At 38.6% G+C, this 23,154-nt stretch overlaps 1 protein-coding gene across 1 annotated transcript in view; it reads right to left on the reverse strand.

Moving 5' to 3' along the window:
* Nucleotides 1-23,154, reverse strand: part of LOC108700535 (transcriptional regulator ATRX-like) — a 175,992-nt gene that overhangs the window by 111,582 nt on the left and 41,256 nt on the right. Inside the window, 7 exon segments of the mRNA XM_041574678.1 lie at nt 163-230; nt 3,806-3,915; nt 4,310-4,429; nt 12,732-12,856; nt 19,018-19,067; nt 19,805-19,857; nt 21,077-21,180. Of these exon segments, the coding sequence (XP_041430612.1) occupies nt 163-230; nt 3,806-3,915; nt 4,310-4,429; nt 12,732-12,856; nt 19,018-19,067; nt 19,805-19,857; nt 21,077-21,180 (630 nt within the window).

The following is a 23,154-nucleotide window of genomic DNA, read 5'->3' on the forward strand; positions in this document are numbered from 1 at the left end:
GTGAACCTAGTATAGAAACCTGGAGACATAAATGACCATAACGTCATTGTATTATATATAGACAACTATAAAGCTGTACAATTGACATTAGCCAATGAAATTTAGAAAATCCTATCAGATGAAGACAAAAGCACCATGCCAAGTCTCTCTCAATACACTTACCTGCACTGTTCATCCATTCCATCTGCATCCCGGTTTATTTCATCACTCATGTAATATTTATAGCATGTCTGGAAGGGAAACAATACATGTCACCTGACAACAGTTTACATTCCTATAAACCCATTTATGAAAAGTCTACATTTTTTATAACCTCAGGGTTATTAATTAAATAACAAGCTTTAAAATACCAATCAGGTGTATATTTTGACATGTTTGCCTGTTAAAAGAGTCAATTCCAATTAGCCTGCCCCTCATACAGTCCTGCACCAATCACTTATTGGTTTAGTTTGTGCATGTGACTGTCAGAAAGGTCCCCCCAGAGTGTAATATCAAAGGAATTGTTTAGTGTAAAGATTTGTTATAGCAACTTTTTCTTCCATTACTGAAAGGATATAAGCACAGGAGTCAATTTGACTTTCAAATACAATATTTACTGTGTTAATAACAAGGAGTAAGCAGTGCATGTAAAGGTACAGTTCAGTGTAAAAATAAAAACTGGGTAAATAGATAGGCTGTGCAAAATAAAAAATGTTTCTAATATAGTTAATTAGCCAAAAATGTAATGTACAAAGGCTGGAGTGATTTGATGTGTAACATGTCAGTCAGAACACTACTTCCTGCTTTTCAGCTCTCTTGGTTTACACTGACTGGTTACCCTGGCTACCAGGCAGTAACCAATCAGAGACTTGAGGGGGGGCACACGGGTCATATCTGTTGCTTTTGAATCTGAGCTGAATGCTGAGGATCAATTGCAAACTCACTGAACAGAAATGTACCATGTGGCCCCCCTTCAAGTCGCTGACTAGCTCAGAGTTATAGAGCTGAAAAGCAGGAAGTTGGATTCTGGCTGTTTTATTAGACATCTGTTCACTCCAGCCTTTATATATTACATTTTTGGCTAAATATATTAGAAACATTTTTTATTTTGCACATCCTATCTATTTACACAGTTTTTATTTTCACACTGAACTGTTCCTTTAATACTGCACTGCTTACTCCTTGTTATTAACACAGTAAATATTGTATTTGAAAGTCAAACTGACTCCTGTGCTTATATCCTTTCAGTAATGGAAGAAAAAGTTGCTATAACAAATTTTCCTGATTTTACATTTTACCGGGTCCCCTGAAAAATATAAAATGGTGTTCTACTGTAATTTATAACCAAACAGGGGTCATATGCCATACCCCTTTAAAATGAAAACACCTATAATATTCATACACCATACCCCTTTAAAATGAAAACACCTATAATATTTTCATACAACAGGTTAGGCAGACTATGTATTGATTATTGAATACAACTGGAGGTTACTAATAGGCCAGATTTAGCACTACATCTGACCACACAAGTTCTTTGAAGTACAAAGTATACCTATTTTAAAGACAGTTAATGAGGCATCACAGTGCTTTTAAAACTATTAAAGAGAATGTACGTTTATTAAGGGTTAATGTTAATTGTATTATTTCAACATTTGGACAGCTAAAACAACTAATAATAACAACAATAACTAATAACAACACTTGGTAGTAACCTAGAGTAAATGCCTGCACACAAAATATGGCATTGAGAAAAGTATTTTAAGTGCACAGAACTTTGGCTTCAACATCTTATTAGAGTTTATTGTATTACTTTTAGCTTGCATTATCTCCTACTGCCATCTAGTGTCATTACGGATTACTGTAATTACATTTTAACTATTTCTGATTTAAAGGGGTTGTTCACCTTTAAATTAACTTTTAGTATTATGTAGAGAGTGATATTCTGGCAATTTGCAATAAGTTTTCATTTTTTATTATGCAAGGTTTTTGAGTTATTTGGCTTTTTATTCAGCAGCTCTCCAGTTTGCTGTTACAGTAATCTTAAGGCTAGGGTTCAAATTCCCGTAACAACCATGCACTGATTTGAATAAGAGACTGGAATATTAATAGGTGAGGCCTGAATAGAAAGACGAGTAATAAAAAGTAGCAATAAAAATACATTTGCTTTTTAGATGGGGTTAGTGACGCCCGTTTGAAAGTCGTAAAGAGTCGGAAGAAAAAGGCAAATAACTACAAAACTATAAAAAATAAATAATGAAGACCAATTGATAAGTTGGTTATGTTTGGGCATTCTATATCATACTAAAAGTTACCTTAAAGGTGAACCACCCCTTTAAGCGAGAGGTAATGAGAATTTACTTTCATGCCAATTGCTTATTATTTAGGGTTGCTGCACATACATTTGATACATCTATATATTTTTTTATCTACTACATAAGCACTGGACTAAAAATAAAAGGATTATGATGGTTTAAAAAAAAAAGCAATTCCTAAGAATTAATTTTTTTAAAATGTAAAGCACCATCCAAACAAAAATTGGCAAAATGAGATTTAAGTAACATACCAGAACACAATGCTATGCTCAGACATATATGAACAAATTACAGCTAACGACAATTTTCAAATAAGATATCCACTTGAATATTTCTGTCTAGTAATTTTTATCAATACAAATTAATCTGTTTACTTTGTACCCTATAAACTTCTCTAACTGTGTTTATACATGGAAAGAGGTTCTGATGAAACATTAATAATAAAACTCTTCCTAATGAGGCATAACAGTGAAAATGAGAAATCGCTACACAAGCAATATTATAAGATACTGCTCAGTTCTCTGCAAAATAAGAAAATGTTTGATGCTTATTTTAATTTTATAAGAATGCACAAGTATTTGCTATAGTGCTCTGTATTTGGTAATTTGTGTTCCAGGTACAGGTTTGTGTACAAAAGTGTTGGTGTATGTAGGTATGTGTGCACTTGTGGGTAAAATGCAAAATAAAATTTTTAGCATTGGTATATGATTGTGTAAAGCTTTAAATTTCACTGAAAAACCAATGCTTTGTGTCTGCATTATAGCACAGCATGGGAAATTGATGGTGTTACAATAATACAGTAACAGTTCACGAGCAAGAACACTTCCTGTAAAGAGTACCAAGAGAAACAAACACATGGAACATCAACTAAAGAACTCTGCTACTCATCACAAGTAAAGAACAAAGAAAAAGTGGAATAAGTCCAAGTGCGTCAATACGAAATATACAGAAAAGAGTAAGTACATTAAGTCAGTTTGCAATATATTGTGATGATTAGGAGGAAAACAGAAAGGAATGATTCTTTGCTATAACCATTCAATGGTGTGCACAAATTTCTTCCAACTTTTTGCACAAGTTGGTAAGCATGCCTACAAGGCAGAGAACAACCTGCTGCTGTCTGTCTGGAAACTGCTCAATCAAAAGGAAAGAAATAATTCCTATAAAAATTAAGTTTGTTCTGTGAGTGATGTGTGTATTTGCCATTTCTCAAAATAAATACACTTTTCCAGCTCTGAAATTCTATTACACATTGGCCATTTACACCACATCTCTGAAATTCTATTACACATGGGCCATTTACGCCACGTCTTGGTACTAAGTGAGGATAAGCTGTAAACAAGACTATTCTAAAAATCCGACAAAGTTAACAAAACAATGCAGTCGGGCAAATGTATAGTATAGGATAGAATATATCTTCTCTATGTGTATATTCATACATATTCCTGAGAGGTGGCAAACTGCCTAGGTTTAAACTCCAACAAATTTATAGGGTGTAAAAAGAAGAAGCATACCTTACATATAAGCACTTTCAAAGCAGGATGCCGATAAATTGAATCCTTCTGAAAATGATTTACTTGTTGGCCACAGGCTGTACAGTTAACAATCCCATGAAGGCCATCCTCTACATAATAAATAATTAAGATGGAGATGTTAAGTTGATAAGTGAAAATCTGATTCACAATCTAGCAATGATCTAGTATCTATTGCAAGTGCACCAGTAACTACTTGCTATTCTTGAAAGGGTCAGTACAAACAAATGAAAATGAATATTTTGACTACAGATACTATTTTATATCTATCCTGTACAGTTGTGTTCAGCCAACTTTTATCAGTTGTCTGAAAAGAAACCCATCTGGTCTAGTGTGTTTAATAAACTTAGGTAATACATAGAAATAAATTGCCTGCAAAACACCCACCAGAAAACCAACTGGTATTTTTAATTTTGCTGAAGTGCATACTAGGTGAAAATAAAGTGGTGTAAAGCTTCAATACATTTATAATTTGAAAAAATTTACCTGTGCGTTTCTTAGGCAAAGGTGTACCTGGTTTAGGTTTGTTTCTGATCCGAAACTCTGGTCCTTTAAAATCATCTTTGTCTTCATTTAAGACTGGTTCTGGTTGTACAACCACTGTGCCTGAAGAGATTAAAGGCTTTCAGTATAACATACGTAGAAAATAATGCACCCCCCATGGGGATTTAATTGCTGGGTGCGAACAGCAGTTGATGATACATAAGTAACACTGAGAACTTGCTGATGCGATGTGTCTTAAATTTTACAGCTAATGCAATACATTGTTCGCACTTGCACAACTCTTAGAGGGGAACCTGACACCCTAAGATATAATTCCAAATCCTTTTCTATGATGTTAGTTGAGCAAAAACAGGAAATTGTTTATTACTTGGCGTAATTTCTGTTTCCTAATCACCTTCCATGGCAGCATTCACCAATGGGTTAACCTTCCCTTTGGCCCAAAGGACAGGAACCTTTCCCAAGCAAGTTAAAAGTGCCAGCCCCCTCTACTCACTGTCTTAGTTAGAAAGCTTGTCATATGGGAGGGAAGTCCTTGGGGATTGCTGCCATGGAAGGGGACTAGAAAAAATAAATTAGGGTAAGTAATGAACAATTTCCTGTTTTCCACGTCACCCATGGCATGCATGGAAACTGCCAAGCTAACACACTTTATTTAGTAATTGTTAACAACTGCTTGCAAAAATCTTCCTCCAAAATCTCCCTTCCTGGATATCAAGTCTATAATGTTTAATAAATGTATTAATAGATGACCATCTTGCTGCCTTGCAAATCGCTTCTGGCATTGCTTTGGCTTCCACTGCTCAGGAACTCACCAACGCTCTGGTGGAATGGGCTTTTAAACTCTGGGGAACCTTCCTGCCTGCTGTGTTATATGCTTTTGGAATTGCTGACACAATCCAGGAACTAAACATTTTCTTGGAAGGGGCTCTTTTCCTGAAACCACATGAAATTACAAATAAATGTTCAGACTTCCTCCAAGACTTTGTTCTCTCCAGGTAAATCGTGAGTGCCCTCACCAAATCTAATGGATGCCACTGCTTTTCTTTTTCTGACTTTGGAGATGGAGAAAAGTAAGGCAGTGACACCTCCAAATCCTTATGAAATTTGGATACTGCCTTGTCCTTGAAAATCACTGTAAATGGCTCGGAGAAGGACAGTGAAGCTAGCTCACTTACCCTGCATGCTGAAGTCAAGGCCACTAGTTGAATCACTTTCAGGGTCAGGTTCCATATGGAAACTTCTTTCAGCTGCTCAAAAGTTGGTTTTGTCAACATGTTTAGGTGTATCCCAAGGTGGTGCACAATTCCTCATGCGAGGTCTCACTCTCCTGAGCGCATCAAAAAATCTTTGAACCAAGGGATCCAAAGCCCATGTTCTTCCTGTGCAGAAATAGCCGACAACTGCACCTTGAGGGTACTCATATGAAGCCCTCTCTCATATCCAGAGAACAGGAAATCTACCACCATAGAGGCTGTAGGACAACAGGGGTCTTGCCGCTCAGAAATTGATGCTTGCACAAACTTGTCCCAAACTTTATAGTATTGTGATTGAAAATACTAGGAAATTCACAACTTCTTTACAATTCCTCAGCCTCTCTCTCTTTCAATATCCATGCCATTAAGGATAAGTGGTCTTCCTCCTGAAACTACACCATCCCCTGATTCAGCTAGCCCAGAAATCTTGGGATCTTCTTAGGTTCCCCCAATATCAACCAGTGAAGTAGTGGAAACCAAGGTCTCCTGGGCCAGTAGTGAACCACTACAATCGCATCGGATGCATCCCGTTCTATCTTCTTCAAAACCAAATTAGGGGAATTGGAGGAAACACATAGATCAATCCTCTTGACCAATCTTGTCTTAGACCATCTATGGCCTCTGCCTCTCTGCATGGGTACCTGGCAAAAAAAATTTGACACTTCCTGTTCTGAAAGGAAGCCATCACATCAGGTACTCCCCATATATTCACTAGGTCTTGGAAAAATATCCTCGTGAAGACTCCACACCAGTGGGTAGATGCTATGACTCCGCCCACTGAAAAATTCCCTCTGCTTCTTCTAGCAAAACCAAACTTCTTGTACCTACTTGTTTATGCACGCAAGCCACTGCTGTGGTATTGTCTGAAAACACTTTATCACTTCAAAAGAATTTTGCAGGCTTACAGAGCTTCTTTTATTGCTTTTAACTCTAGAATATTTGAGGAGACTTGTAACTCCCATGAACTTTGAACAAAAAATTCTAGCATGTGGGTGCCCCAGCCGACCTCTGATGCGTCTGTCTGTAGTTACGGCTATCCACTCTGGGTCCTCTAAAGGAGTACCTTTTCACAGATTTTCTGGAACACACCACCAGCTTAACTTGTTTTTTACGTCTTGATGCAACCTCAAACTTTTTTTCCAGATTTTGGTGTGGGATTCTTACTTTCTTAGCAAAAATTTTTGCAGAGGTCTTGCATGCCATTTTGCCCATTTCACAACCTGAATTGTGGAAGACATAAATCCCAAGAATCTTTGTAAAGACTCTTGGGGATTGTGACAGGCCAAACGAAAGATATTTGAATTGCACATGAACTTCCCCTACTGCGAACCTCAGATATTTCGAGTGATCTTGATGAATTGGGACATGAAAATATGCGTCTTTTAAGTCTATGTTCATGAGCCAGTCCCCAACTGTAACTGCTTGGATGACTGCTGCCAATGACTCCATCTTGAAGTTCCTTTTGTTCAGGCCTCTCATATCCAAAACTGGCCTCATAGCCCCTGAGGCTTTCTTCACTAGAAATAGCCTTGAATAGAATAGACTCCCCCCCCCCATTCTAGTGAGGAGGAACGGTTTATTTTGCTTCTGAAGCAAACAGCTGATCCATGTACTCCCCGGACCAACCCTTAAATATCTTCTGATGCTCGGAAGGATTAAATTAGAAAATGGTCTACTGCAGCATCCACCTTAGGTGGAGCATCCAAAAATGTTGAATCTTCCTACTCAAAAGTATACTTCTTGAGAAACTTTCCCACACTTTGCTTTGGGGTCTTTTTTCTGTCATATTCCATTCATTTGCAATTATTTCGCTAATTGAAGTATGAACCGGATAACATGCTGATCTTTTCTTTATAGAAGGAAACAGCTTATCCACTGAAGACAATTTAGCGGGCTCCACTGGGAATGTCAGTGTTTGGCGCACTGCTTTTATCAGTGGCTCTAAAACTGCAAGTTCAAAATTGGAATCTTCTTCCATATCAACCCCCCCCTTTTAGATCCTAAAGTGGGTAATAATTTCAGAATCTTCTGAAAGTTCTCCTTCTGAGACTCAGACAGCGAGTCTGTATGTCTAGAATAGGGATGCCTGGTTCCTTTCTTAGAATGTCAGTTCCTGGAAATGTTGCTCTACTGCCTGCTTAATGACTGCCGCCAAGGATTCTGCAAAGCCTTGATTCCCCTGTGAAGTTGATGCTCCCAACTCTTCCTGAAATTGCCAAGCCAAAGTATCCCTGGATCCATCAGAGTGCTGTGCAGATATATTAGACTTGCACTCTGGTAAAACTTATTAAGGGTGCCCCTTACTTTACATACCTGTCTACTCTTGAACAGTATGACTATGAAGATTTTCATTCATCCAGGTCATGGTATATCTAGTATAGGTAAATCTAAAAACAACTGGACTTGCTGAGTAATCAATGAAGACGTTTCACTACTCATCCGAGCAGCTTCTTCAGTTCAACAGACTGGTGTGGGAAGTTCTCTGCATATAAACTCTTCCACTAATCCAATCACAATGGCACATTGTAACTCTTCAAAGAGGTGACATCTGCAGAAATTCACAGAGGTGTAGATTCTGTGTAGTTACTGTGATAGGATTATCCAATGTGTCATGCAACTCCTAGAAAGAAGTATTACTTGTGAGAGTTGCATAAATGGACGTGTGAAGTGTTCTGAAACCGCCGGGGTACAGATGTTAGAACAGCATTGTATGTAGCAGACAGGTGGTGTCGAAGGCCCCTGCCTCTGTTTAGGGATGGTTTCTCCACCTTGACATGAATCGCCTTTTTCACGCCTCGGTCAAACCAGCGGTCTTCTTTATCCAATATTAGGACTTTGCTATCTTCAAAGGAGTGTCCCTTGTCTTTTAGGTGTAGAAAGACAGCTGAGTTTTGCCCTGTAGAGTTCGCCCTCCTATGCTGAGCCATTCGACTGCTCACCAACTGCTCACCAAGCGAATGGCTCAGCATAGGAGGGCAAACTCTACAGGGCAAAACTCAGCTGTCTTTCTACACCTAAAAGACAAGGGACACTCCTTTGAAGATAGAATAGTCCAAATATTGGATAAAGAACTGGTTTGAACGTGGCGTGAAAGGCGATTCAAGGGATACTGTCATGGAAAAACATGTTTTTTACAAAATGTATCAGTTAATAGTGCTACTACAGCAGAATCCTGCATTGAAATATGTTTTTCAAAACAAGAAATGGATTTTTTTATATCTAATTTTAAAATTTGCTATGGGGCTAGACATTTTGACATTTCCCAGCTGCCCTCAGGTCATGTGACTTGTGCTCTGATAAACTTTAGTCACACTTTACTGCTGCACTGCAAGTTGGAGTGATGTCATTAAGCCTCCCTCCTACAAGCTGCTGTAATGTAAATAGAGCCTTGTCTGCTGAGCCTGTCAATTGAACAATAGGCAGGTATCAAGATAAACTCCCACTGACACCACTTCAGAAGGACTGAAATAAGATAGTCCTGTGATCACTGCCCCCACTTACGTTTTACGTTTAAAAAAAAAAAAATATATATATATATATATATATATATATATATATATATATATATATATATATATATATATATATATATATATATATATATATACACACATACACACATATACACACATACACACATACACACACATACACAATTCATTTTGGGCACTGGAAAAAATATTTTATATAGATAGTTTATTATATTTGTTTACACAAAAATGAATGGCAGAAACACAGGAGTACACTCCCAGGACTGATGACAGGGAATAGAAAAAAAGGATAAAATAAGGAGGACATACTTCAAAACCAGGAAAACTTAGGAAGTCTAGGAAGGGTTAAAATAGCTCAGGAGAAAGAAGGCAATAAGTAGTTAATGAAAAAAAGAAGTATTGCAGGCAGGAAATGAGCAAGGTCTGTGTGAGGTGGATAGCAGAGGGAACTCACAGCTCCTTTACCTCATCTAGTAACCAGTAAAACAAACTAGGAAGGCAGCAAGAAGAGAAAGTTCCCCCTCCATACAGAGAACAAACTTACAGAACGGCAGGAGCTTTGATAGTGTCTGTGGGAGGAGGGGCTGCTAGTGCAGCAGTAGAGCAGGCAGAACTTAGGAAAGTGAAAGTAATTGCTTCCCTGCAAACCATGTGACCTCTCTCCTCCAAACATCACACGCATGGGCAGAGAGGGGAGGGGGAGTGTACAGCTAGATTCTCATGTCATAGTGCGACCTGGCTTTTCATTACAGAGTGGCTGCCTCCAAGCACACAGGTAATGCTGTGCCTGCTGTTAGAGCAGCACAGGATGAATGTGTAATGAGCAGAAATTGAAGCCCCCATGACAAAATACAAACTAAAATAATTTATGCATGGATTTGTGGATTAACATTTTATTTGCCAGACAGTGTTTATGGATGTGTGTTTTTTATGAAAATGCAAAAAAAAAAAAAGTTTAAAATGACGACAGATTCCCTTTCATGTCAAGGTGGAGAAACCATCCCTAAACAGTCTGCTACATACAATGCTGTTCTAACATCTGTACCCCAGCGGTTTCAGAACACTTCACACGTCCATTCATGCAACTCTCACAAGTAACACCTCTTTCTAGGAGTTGCATGACACATTGGATAATCCTATCACAGTAACTACACAGAATCTACACCTCTGTGAATTTCTTCAGATGTCACCACTTTGAAGAGTTACAATGTGCCATTGTGAATGAATTTGTGGAAGATCTTATAAACCGAGAATTTCCCACACCAGTCAGTTGAACTGAAGAAGCATTTAGATGCATGATACATGACTGCACATAAATCAGTTCAGTCTGCAGCATGTACCTAAATGAATTGCTAATTAGCCATGCAGGCTGTGGATTCCATATGTGTTCAGTTTTAAAGGGGTGATGTGGCAACCCTACCGTCACTGCTTGATGTGTAAGTTACAAGAGTTTCTAAGCAAGTCAGTGCTTCTATTTTGTACACTACTGACATTATGCTTAATGCCAAAGGTATTAAAAGATAAAACTATAGATAAGCCGGTATTTATTCCCAGAAAAGGTTACACCCCTTTGGCACTCCATTCAGTTATAGCCTAGGCAGAAGAAGACTGTACGATTTGAGAGAACAAGGTTGCTCCTTCCTTTTCTGCAGTATTTGTCTGCATGAATGTGTGATTGTTTGTTGCAAGGCAGGTTTTTTTTATACTGTATGCTGCGTCTGTTAACCACTGCCATTACAATTGACCAATGACCATTCAAATGATGTGGCTGGTTACAGTGCACAAGCAACCAATTAATTACTAGGAGGAGGGCAGTATCAAAGTAAGGGCAAAGCCTGGGCATGATGATGTAATCATATAGGAAGTTCTTGGGGTGTCAGGTTCAAAATAGGCCACTCCCATCCCTTCAGAAAACTGGTCAGAGTGACAGGAGAAGGACTGAGTTAACAGTTATAAAAATGAGCTTTTACAATTGTTATGGAACATTGTTTTTCTAACACATTGAGAGCATTATCAGTGGTTTCATAAGATTTGCACATTGAAGGTGAACAATCCCTTTAAGGCAAGTTGTGTATTACCCCAAAATCTTGTGCATGCACCAAAATAATAATAGAGCATAAGGAATAACAATAATAGAGCATAAGGAGAGAGGGGGAATGTGAGGAGTGCAATGACTTCTAGGAATTCCAGAATGGAAACAAAGTAATTGCCGCCCCCCCCCCCCCTCTGCCTCAGGCATAGAGGTGAGGCAGGCAATTTATGCTTGACAGCTCAGATATTTAAAAACCTTTAGCTGGGAAGGGTGTTTTAATTAAAAAAATATATTTTTTGTTTCTAATTTAACTTGCAACCGACTTTCATTATTCAGCTTTTTATGTGTGGGTGACAGGTCTGTTTTAAGATATAAATGTGTGTGTGTGCGGAACTCCCATCATATATTAATAAAAACATAAGAAGGTAAAAAAAAAGAAATTGCAAACCCTAAAGGACTAGAAACATTATCCAAAAGGTTTGTTTGACTGCTGGTAAATGTGTGAACTTTGTCTTTATTTACAAATTAAGTCAGGCACGATCTAGTACGAAACAACCTTATTCCTTCAACCTCATTCCTTTTTTACAACTCTGCATTTGAACTGGAAATGTAGTTTTTACAGCAGAAGCTACCACTCTCAGCACTACTACAAAACGTTTACTAGTGATCTGCTACATGACAGCAAAAATATCTGCCTATGGCAGCTCTGTTTCATTTTTATATATAAGCAGCTGCAGGTGTACAAGTATGTTTTTACTTCTGTGTTCCTCTCAGTGAAGTGAAATTTGCGAACAATTTAAGAAGCATTTTTGTGCTTAATTTGTTTGACAACCACTACAGCTAGCTGAGTTTTGCTGTGCACTGTTGCTAAACACAATGGACTGCAGTTTGCTACAACCTTTGCCTAAATCTTATATACACACAGGGCCAGAATTAGGGGTAGGCAGAAGATTCCCTTTGGCAAAATACGGAATCTTCCTCAAAAGACTGAATACTGAAGCTGAATATTGAATGAAATACAAATATGCAAATTATTTAATTCCTGGGAGGGGGGCAGTAGGCCAAAATCTGCAATTTCCAAAACCATGTGACTTCATGTCATGCGATTTTAATGGTTAGTATCCAGTTCGGCCAGGCACTTCGATGCGGGGCACAATGTTAAAAAGGTTTGGATTGGGTCATATCCTAAACCAAATCTGGGATTATGTGCATCCCTAGGCAAGAGACTAATTCTGAGGGCCAAAAACCCCTAAAATGCAGGTCCCTCTGCCCCCTCAACCTATTGATAAAGCTACTGTAGTGCATATTACACACTGTGAAAATTAAATGTCCCAATTATGTTCAGTGAGATAAAGGAGTTTACAGCACAGGGCGAGAGAAACATTTCAGTTTTCACTCAACTGATTAGGAAGTGTGGTCAATCGTGGACATTTTGCAACAGCAGAAACTGATAATGACAATGTCCAGCATGCACACAGGACTCCTGCTCTGCTTAGTTGAAACTGATTTACCACTTGGTAAGGTCGCAATAGGGTTCAGCAAGAATAATCTGTTGATAAAATTTCAAAATCAGAGCCAAACAAAGAAAGTGTAAAAAGAGAATGCACACAAAAAGCAGCTAGCAGTACCTATGGGTAAGCTTTCCATATTGACTTCATTTTCTGAATTCTCATTAGACCCGTCTATATTGACAGCTTTATCTGGCACCATCTCTTCGTCTGACCCAACATATTTTTGCACAAATGACGGTTTCCTGAAAACGAAAAAATTAGTGAGAAAAACTCAAGACCCTTGCATTTGCTAAACGTGTTAAAGCTCACAATGACATTAATTTCAGGATAATTGGTCTATTCCTAGCATCTTTTGATTTAGTCTTCATTTATCATTCTTTTTAATTCTGCCTATTTCCAAAATGCTATTGAAATTCCTCTCTACTTCTGGAGTCATTGACTCCAGCATCAAAAAAGCTAATGCAGAGCATTAAATTTAAAGGGATACCGTCATGGGATAAAAATGTTTTTTCAAAATTAATCAGTTAATAGTGTTGCTAAAGCAGAATTCTGCACTGAAATCCATTTCTCAAAAGAGCAAACAGATTTTTTTATATTCAATTTTGAAATCTGCCATGGGGCTAGACATTCTGTCAATTTCCCAGCTGCCCCAAGTCATGTGACTTGTGCTCTGATAAACTTCAATCACTCTTTACTGCTGTACTGCAAGTTGGAGTGATATCACCCCCTCCCTCCCCCCCCAGCAGCCAAACAAAAGAACAATGGGAAGGTAACCAGATAACAGCTCCCTAACACAAGATAACAGCTGCCTGGTAGATCTCAGAACAACACTGAATAGTAAAAACCCATGTCCCACTGAGACACATTCAGTTACATTGAGAAGGAAAAACAGCAGCCTGCCAGAAAGCATTTCTCTCCTGAAGTGCAGGCACAAGTCACATGACATGGGGCCGCTGGGAAATTGACAAAATGTCTAGCCCCATGTCAGATTTCAAAATTGAATATAAAAAAATCTGTTTGCTCTTTTGAGAAATGGATTTCAGTGCAGAATTCTGCTGGAGCAGCACTATAAACTGATTCATTTTGAAAAAAAATTTTTGTCCCATGGCAGTATCCCTTTAAAGGTTTTTTATTTTTTTATTGCTCAAAACGCCTATCTTTCTTGCAGACATACATCCCAGTATCTAGTTACTAGGGACAACAGCAACCAGATAGCTCTTGAAATCCCAAATTATGGGATTATGGGAGCGGTTATGTTTAGTGAAAGAAAACAAACATATTAAATGTATCCCATCTCCTGCTTTAGTAAAAGCCTTAGAGGTTTTCTGTCGGCCTTTAATTAGGAAATCACACTGTTCGATACCCTGCCTATTCACAAATGTATTTTCTTTTATACAGGTATAGGATCCGTTATCTGGAAACCCATTATCTAGAAAGCTCCGAATTACTTAAAGGCTGTCTCCCATAGACTCCATTTTATCCAAATGTTTAAAAAACTATTTCCTTTTTCTCTGTAATAAGTACATAGTACTTTATTCAAACTAAGATATAGTTAATCCTTATTGGAAGCAAAACCAGCCTATTGGGTTTATTTAATGTTTACATGATTTTCTAGTAGACAAGGTAGAAAGATCTAAATTACAGAAAGATCCATTATCCGGAAAAACCCCAGGTCCCGAGCATTCGTTTTGTAAAATATTTAGGATACACATGACAGGCTGACTATTCAAGCCAATATTTCTGTATACTATGGATAACGTTTGTTCATGTATCAGGTGTGAATGTGTGGGGCTTCATCAGATTAAATAATCAAAAGGAGCCACTGCAGAGACCGCCATGTATAGTCCCATATACTGTCAAATACTTAAGTCTTAAAGAAAGAAACGTGCTAAACGATTCATAAACTAACACATTTCACCGCTAATTGTTTGCATCTTTAAAATGAAATGACATAATTTGCAAAAGGTTTGTCTGAATATTCAGTATTAAACTAAAGCCAATCTTCACACTTTGTAATAAACCAGTGATAATAAAACAGGGATAATCATAGTAACATAGTAACATGGTAAGTAAGGTTGAAAAAAGACATGTCCATCGGGTTCAACCTTTATTTTTTTTTTTATCTTAACTACCTATCTGCCAGTTGATCCAGAGGAAGGCAAAAAACCCATCTGAAGCCTCTCCAATTTGCCTTAAGGTGGCCATACATGGATAGATCCGCTCGTTTGGCGATGTCGCCAAACGAGCGGATCTCCCTCCGATATGCCCACCTTGAGGTGGGCAATATCGAGCAGATCCGATCGTGGGCCCTAGGGCCCAACGATCGGATCCTAGCATTCGGTAAACGGGCGGTCGGATCGCGGGACTGCATCAACGAACAGATGCGGCCGCGATCCGACGGGATTTTCTGTCCCATCCGATCGAGATCTGGCCGACTTTCGGCCAGATCTCGATCGGGGAAGCCCGTCGGGGGCCCCCATACACGGGCCAATAAGCTGCCGACACAGTCTGTCGGCAGCTTTTATCGGCCCGTGTATGGCCACCTTTAGAGGGGGAAAAAATCCTTCCTGACTCCATAATGGCAATCAGACTAGTCCCTGGATCAACTTGGACTATGAGCTATTACCCATAACCCTGTATTCCCTTACTTGCTAAAAAGCTATCCAACCCCTTCTTAAAGCTATGTAATGTATCAGCCTGTACAACTGATTCAGGGAGAGAATTCCACATCTTCACGGCTCTCAATGTAAAAACCCCTTCTGAATATTTAGGCAGAACCTCTTTTCTTCTAATCGGAATGGGTGACCTCGTGTCAGCTGGAAAGACCTACTGGTAAATAAAGCATTAGAGAGATTATTATATGATCCCTTTATATATTTATACAGTCATCATATCACCCCTTAAGCGGCTCTTCTCCAGCGTGAACATCCCCAATTTGGCCAGTCTTTCCTCATAGCTAAGATTTTCAATACCTTTTACCAGCTTAGTTGCCCTTCTCTGTACCCTCTCTAGTACAATAATGTCCTGTTTGAGTGATGGAGACCAAAACTGTACAGCATATTCTAGATGGGGCCTTACAAGTGCTCTATACAGTGGAAGAATGACCCCCTCCTCCCTTGACTCTATGCCCCTTTTAATACAGCTCAAGACCTTATTTGCCCTTGATGCTGCAGACTGGCATTGCTTGCTACAGCCAAGTTTATCATCTACAAGGACTCCAAGGTCGTTTTCCATAATGGATTTGCCTAGTGCAGTCCCATTAAGGGTATAAGTGGCTTGGATATTTTTACATCAGCAGGTGCTTGTCTTTACATTTATCAACATTGAATCTCATTTGCCACTTAGCTGCCCAGATTGCCAGTTTGTCAAGATCATGTTGCAAGGATGCCACATCCTGGATGGAATTAATTGGGCTGGATAATTTTGTGTCATCTGCAAACACTGTTACATTACTTACAACACCCTCCCCTAAGTCATTAATGAACAAGTTAAATAAAAGTGGACCCAATACTGAGCCCTGGGGGACCCCAATAAGAACCTTACTCCAAGTAGAGAATGTCCCATTAACAACCACCCTCTGTACCAGATCCTGTAGCCAGTTTCCTATCCACCTGCAAACGACTTCATTAAGCCCAACAGACCTTAGTTTAGAAAGCAGTCGTTTGTGGGGCACAGTATCAAACGCTTTGGCAAAATCCAAATAGATCACATCTACTGCCCCCCCACTGTCCAGAATCTTACTTACCACATCATAAAATGCAATCAAATTCGTCTGACATGACCTATCCTTCATAAAACCATGCTGATTGTTGCTCATAATGCCATTCATTAGGATACAATTTTGAATGTGATCCCTTAACAAGCCTTCAAATAATTTGCCCACCACAGATGTCAAGCTTAGTGGCCTATAATTGCCAGGCTGAGATCGTAATCCCTTTTTAAATATTGGAATAACATCAGCTTTTCTCCAATTTTCTCCGGAGAAAATCAGAAATAAGGGCTGGTCTTATACTGAACTAAGCTCTCTTAGAACCTGGGGGTGTATGCCATCAGGCCCTGGAGCCTTGTTTACATTAACTTGTATTAAAGTTTTTTGAATCATATCCTGAGTCAGCCACTGACTAGATTGAGCTGAACCATTTGTGCAGTTATAAAGTGAGCCTGTGAACCCAGACTCCTCTATTGTATACACTGAAGAAAAGAACTGATTTAACACATTTGCCTTTTCTGTATCTGTTACAACCATACTGGTACCATTATTTAATGGAGCAACAACTCTCAACCTGCATCTTTTTACTATTAATATATTTAAAAAACTTTTTAGGGTTAGTTTTCACCTCCACTGCAATTAACTCTTCATTTCTTTTCTTAGCCTTCCGGATTGCTGATTTACAACATTTAACACATAACACAGTGTTTATATTCATTAAATGCAGCTTTTGTCCCTACAGATTTGTAGTTTTTAAATGCCTTTCTCTTCTTTCCCATTAACTTTTTTACTTCTGTATGCCACACAGGATGATTCTTAGAGCTTCTACGTTTAGTCCTTAAGGGAATAAATTGAGAACAGTAATGATTTAATATCATTTTAAAGGACAACCATTTCTGTTCTGTGTTTTTAGCCGAAAACCTAATGCCCCAATCAATGCTCTGTAGGGCAGCCCTCAAGGCACTAAAATTAGCTTTTCCAAAATTCATGGTTTTTGTTGCCCCAGTATATTTTTATTTTTTGCACCAGACATTAAAAGATATAACATTATGGTCACTATTACCCAGGGGTTCAATGACTTGCACATTTGCTATAAGTTCTGGGTCATTTGAGATCACTAAATCAAGAATAGCATTTTTTCTGGTAGGCTCCTCAACAACCTGTGCAAAAAAATTGTTGTGCAATAAGTTTATAAACTTGTTCCCATTAACTGATCTAGCAGTACCGTTGCTCCAGTCAATATCTGGGTAATTAAAATCCCCATTATCATTACTTTACCTAAAACTAGCAGCCTTTTCTATTTGCATTAGGAACTTTGTCTCTTCCTCCTCACTTACATTAGTGGGTCTATAGCATACTCCTACAATTAATTTGCTGGATTCTTTACAATTGGTGAAGAACTCCACCCATATGACTTCTGCCCCCTCATTTTCTAACATAACCTCCTTCTTTATATGAGCTTTTAAATCCTGCCTAACATACAGACATACCCCTCCTCCTTTTCTATTGCCTCTATCCCTCCGAAACAAAGTATAGCCACTGATATTTACTGCGCAGTCATGCAACTCATTCAGCCATGTTTCAGCCACACCAATCACATCATATTTTCCTTCCAACACCAGCAGCTCCAGCTCTCCCATTTTACCAGTCAAGACTTCTTTCATTTGTAAACATACATTTAATACTGGTACCATATTGAACATATGACATGTGGCCCTCCCTATCCTTAACAGTATCCCCAGCCAAATCTCCTCCCCCATTTTCCCTTTCTTTGCCCACTATCTCATCTAACTTGTCTTCCACTGAATCTTTTACTGAACCCTCCCCCCCACACCTAGTTTAAAGTCTCCTCCAACCCTCTAGCCATCTTCTCTCCCAAAACAGCTGCCCCATCATCATTGAGGTGCAGCCCATCCCTAGCAAAGAGCCTGCAGCCGACTGAAAAATCAGCGCAGTTCTCCAAAAACCCGAAACCCTCCTCCCTACACCAATCTTTCAGCCACGCATTAATCTCCCTACGCTCCCGATGTCTTAGTGTTGCTCGTGGCTCAGGTAATATCTCTGAAAAAATTACCTTGAAAGTCCTCGCCCTCAGCTTTGCACCTAGTTTTTTAAAATCATTTTTGAGGACTTCACCACCTCCTCTAACTTTGTCATTGGTACCTATGTGTACCAAGACCGCTGGGTCTTCCCCAGCCCCTCCCAATATTCTGTCCACTCGTTCCACCACATGCCGAACCCTAGCACCAGGCAAGCAGCAGACTGTTCGGCATGTAGGGGCCTTGCGACAGATTACCCTATCCACCTTTCTAATAATTGAATCCCCTATAACTAGAACCTGCCTTTCCTTCCTTGCACTCCCCCCACCACCCGTATTAGAGCCACTGCCTCCCGGGGTGCTCAGAGAGTCAGCCTGCTCCATACACGCCAGTTCGGAGTTTTCCTCCCCAGCATCTTCAGCCAAAACGGCGAATTTGCTGTTTTGGACAAACTGTGGACCAGCCCCCCTACTCTTCTGTCCCCTACTTCCCCTCTTGACTGTCACAAACCTTCCTCCCTCATTAGCCTCCACTGCCCCTTCTCCTCCCCCCACTCCACTAGCCCCTGCCAGTGGTTGCTCTGCGAGCCTCCTCTCATTCCCCTCGTTTGCCGATCACAGTGTATAACACAGCTTTATTATTAAAAAAAAATTACCTTTTTGAACGAGATGATCCCAAGGAATTAAACTTTTCAGAAGTACTTCCCTAAAACCAAAAAACAAAATTAAAAAACAAAAAAAGGGTTAATTAACAGGGCAAAATTGGAAACAGAAATAAAAAAGTCTCATTCTACTACTGGACAATAAAAAAAAAGAAATATCACCAGTCTACTGAGAAGCCCTCATTATAATTATCTGCTATTAATCTAACTAAAGCTTTAACTGGGGGAAGAGATGGGTTTGTTAATACAGAGAGCTTCTCTGTAGACTTCTGATTTGTTTTGACAGTTCTAGGTACTAACAGTTAGTATAAGACGACTCAATCATCTCCTGTTAACTGCAAGAAATAAACTATAGATATAATATAATTAATGAATACATAATTAATACAATCAGCATGAGCACAAGTCCTATTTATTTAACATATATTGAAAAAAGGGGGCCATTTTTCAGACACTTTCATTTAAAGTGTGATTAACAAAAACAAAATCTCATCACATAGTAAGGAACATAATACTAAGCCTGAGACTGACCTTGACCAAGATACCCTGGTTAATGCAGGGAAGAGATCGCCTGGTCACTAGCAATTAGTGAACCTGACCTGTTTGCCAAATGCACTGAAGTCTATGGGAGACTTTTTTTTCTACACACAACAAATCTTTTCACCAATTGGAGTCTATGGGTGGATGTTTTGCAACGAAACCTGGCGAATAATTTCACTCATTACTACTCCTATTTATAAAATGAATTTACAAGTTTAAAAAAATGTTTGCATTGATCTACCTCATCCATGTTGTTTTCCATTGGATGCAGTCGATTTACAGACTTGACTTTAGCTATAAAATACAAAGGTAGGATTATTTTTTGTTATATTGAATTATAGATTAAAGGAGTTGTTCACCTTTAAAATAACTTTTAGTATGATAGAGAGTGATAGTCTGAGACAATTTGCAATTGGTTTTCATTTTTTATTTGTGGTTTTTGAGTTATTTAACTTTTTATTCAGCAGCTCTCCAGCTTGCAATTTCAGCAATCTGGTTGCTAGGTGCCAAATTACCATAGCAACCATGCATTGATTTGAATAAGAGACTTTAATTTTAATAGGTGAAGCCTGAATAGAAAGACGAGTAATATAAATTAACAATAACAATACATTTGTAGGCTTACAGAGCATTTGTTTTTTAGATGGGGTCAGTGGCCCCATTTGAAAGCTGGAAAGAGTCAGAAAAAAAGGTAAATAATTAAGCTATTAAAAATAAATAATGAAAACTAATTGAAAAGTTTCTTAGAATTGGCCATTTTATAACATAAGTTAACTTAAAGGTGAACCACCCCATTAAGAACATATTCAGCATCCCTTTACTAACGAGTGAAAGAAATCATAAATACAGGTATAGGATCCCTTACCCGGATACCCAATATGCAGAAAGCTCCGAATTACGGAATGGCTGTCTCCCATAGACTCCATTTTATCCAAATAATCCACATTTTTAAAAATGATTTCCTTTTTCTCTGTAATAATCAAACAGTAGCTTGTACTTGATCCCAACTAAGATATAATTAATCCTTATTGGAAGCAAAACCAGCCTATTGGGTTTATTTAATGCTTAAATGAATTTCTAGTACACTTAAGGCATGAAGACCCAAATTACGGAAAGATCCGTTATCCGGAAAACCCCAGGTCCGAGCATTCTGGATAACAGGTCCCATACCTGTATAAGCATTTTTCCATTCCAGAACTCTTATTCTATAGTTCCCTCATCAGAGCAACCAGTATAGCAGCTTTCACTTTTATGGATAAAATCATATGAAATACAGTGAGTTCACAATAGTCTTTCTTTGTACTTGGTCGGACTCACATCAAAACACATGAAAACACAGGTGGGCCACCACTCAAAAACAGCTAGTAGTGTCTAAACAGAGGTCCCACCTGTGTGCTTCAGGCGTTAACTATAGGAAGCAATACCAGTGATCAATGGTGTTATCAGCTAAAATGTGCGCTCAGGCATTGTGACAAAACGTTCCATCCATACTTAAGTTATTTTATAATTTCACCTGCACGTCTGCTAATAGACTGTCTAGGTGTGTCCTCAGATTCTTCTGATGAGTGAGCAAGAAATTCATGAAGCTTCTGCACCAATGTATTTAACTTGCTTTCACTAAGAAATACATAAAAAAAGAAAAAATAATTAAGTTAAATTCTTTTTTTTAAAAAAAAACAAAAAAATATAACCCATAAGGGCCTTTTTGACTGCTGTTAATTAGTTTCAGTTAAAAAACAAAAGCTATAATATTAATTATTTTAATGTGTTATGTATTTGGGACAGATGTTTCATTAAGGGTCAGGCCACACGAGCAGATTAAGGGGAGATTAGTTGCCCCAGCGACAAATCTCCTCTTCTTTGGGCGACAATCTCTCCTGCCTTCCACTGGATAAAATTAAAATCGCCTGGGGGAAGGCACATGCGGAGCTTCATTTTCCGGAGTCGTCTGAAGTTGCCTCACAAGGAGATTTTGGGCGAGTCTAGTAACCTACAGCAAACAATCAGATGTTAAACATACTTACTGATTACTATGGGTGACTAGACTTGCTGCAAGCTTTGCACCTTTTATTAGACAAATAATTAAAAACTGCTAGCAACGTCAGCAATACTTTCATAGAAATAGGAAAAACGAAGAATGAACAATATATAGTGATTGTCTTCGATATAATTTCCCTAAAATAAAAATGGTGTAATTTTCCTGCCCAGACAACCAAAACACAATGATCTATGTATTTTTGATGCCAAGAGCAGGAATTACTATCTTAGTAATGCCCAGGTTGGGCAGAAACCCACGATGGTTCAGGCCAACCCACTGCCCCAGTGGTGGGTTGCAGCCATATTCACTGACAGCCTAATCCCTTTTCCAACCTGTCCCCACTACTAACATGAATGCACATACTTCTAAGCTCTCCCTCGTCCTTGTCCCTCAGGTGAGCACAGGTTGAAAATCTTTGGCCCACACATTGATTGGAGTGCTGGTTCTTACTTCAAGTGTGAATGAATACATGTGATAGAAACTGTGAAAATGCCTATATAGATAAAACCCAAGTGTAGTCACAGTCACAAATACCGCACCTACTAACAAAAATCTGTAGACACTACCAGGGTGCTTCTCCCCCAACACACTATGAAATAAAAGACTTTAGATAATCTACAGGGTTACTCTTCTGTCTCTATATAAAAGAACTGAACCACAACCAATTCTGATAGGAGGGAAGTTAATCGTTAAAACAGATTCCTATGGCAAAGATGTTTAACTAGAATAAAATAAACAAAACATTTACAGATGCGAGTAAACTGAATGCAGAAAGAATGTTATATTATATAAATACATTATATGGTAAGTTACAAATTATATATTTTTCCTTGAAAGAACACTAGTTTCTCAAAAGAAGAACCATCACGCAGTGTGAGAAGCCACATGTTTCTGAGCATCGCTGGGCTATTAACTTTCCAGAGACAGTATAGTATGAGCAGGAGCAAACACAAAGAGCTAGTTCTTTAATGGCCGGAAAACATGGAACCAAAGAAACCCTCTCATAGGCTTTAAAATAAAACAAATGATGCACATCTTTTTCCCAGCTATTATACCCGACAAGCAGTGACATAAGCACTTATCATAATTCACTTCAGCAGTAAAGTAAACACCATATTGGACTCATCATCATAATTTCAATAGACCAAATGGGATTCATATGGTGGCCTTAGTTTACAAGCACAGACATTCTCTGATGACAGTGCCCATTTACCATGATTTTAAAATGACACTTTTTTTCTGGTACGAAGACTGCAAAGATGATTTTTTTTACTGCACAGCATACTACTCCTAACCTCTTTACGGGGCAATACACCCCATTATTCAACATTAGTTAAATGACTAGTGCTTGTCCTAGTCATACATTTTGCTCTTTCCTTTAATTAAAACACTATTCTGTATTAGGCTACACAAACTGAAGCTATTCCATGCTTGCTTAGCATGAGTGCAATTAATAGGACGCGCGCTGAGCAACAAAATTAAACGAGTACAGGGAAACACAAACACAACCCCAAATGGAATGCAAAACTAAAAAGAGACAAACTGTAGTAAAG

The sequence above is a fragment of the Xenopus laevis genome, chromosome 8S (genome assembly GCF_017654675.1).
Source record: "Xenopus laevis strain J_2021 chromosome 8S, Xenopus_laevis_v10.1, whole genome shotgun sequence".
Lineage (NCBI taxonomy): Eukaryota > Metazoa > Chordata > Amphibia > Anura > Pipidae > Xenopus > Xenopus laevis.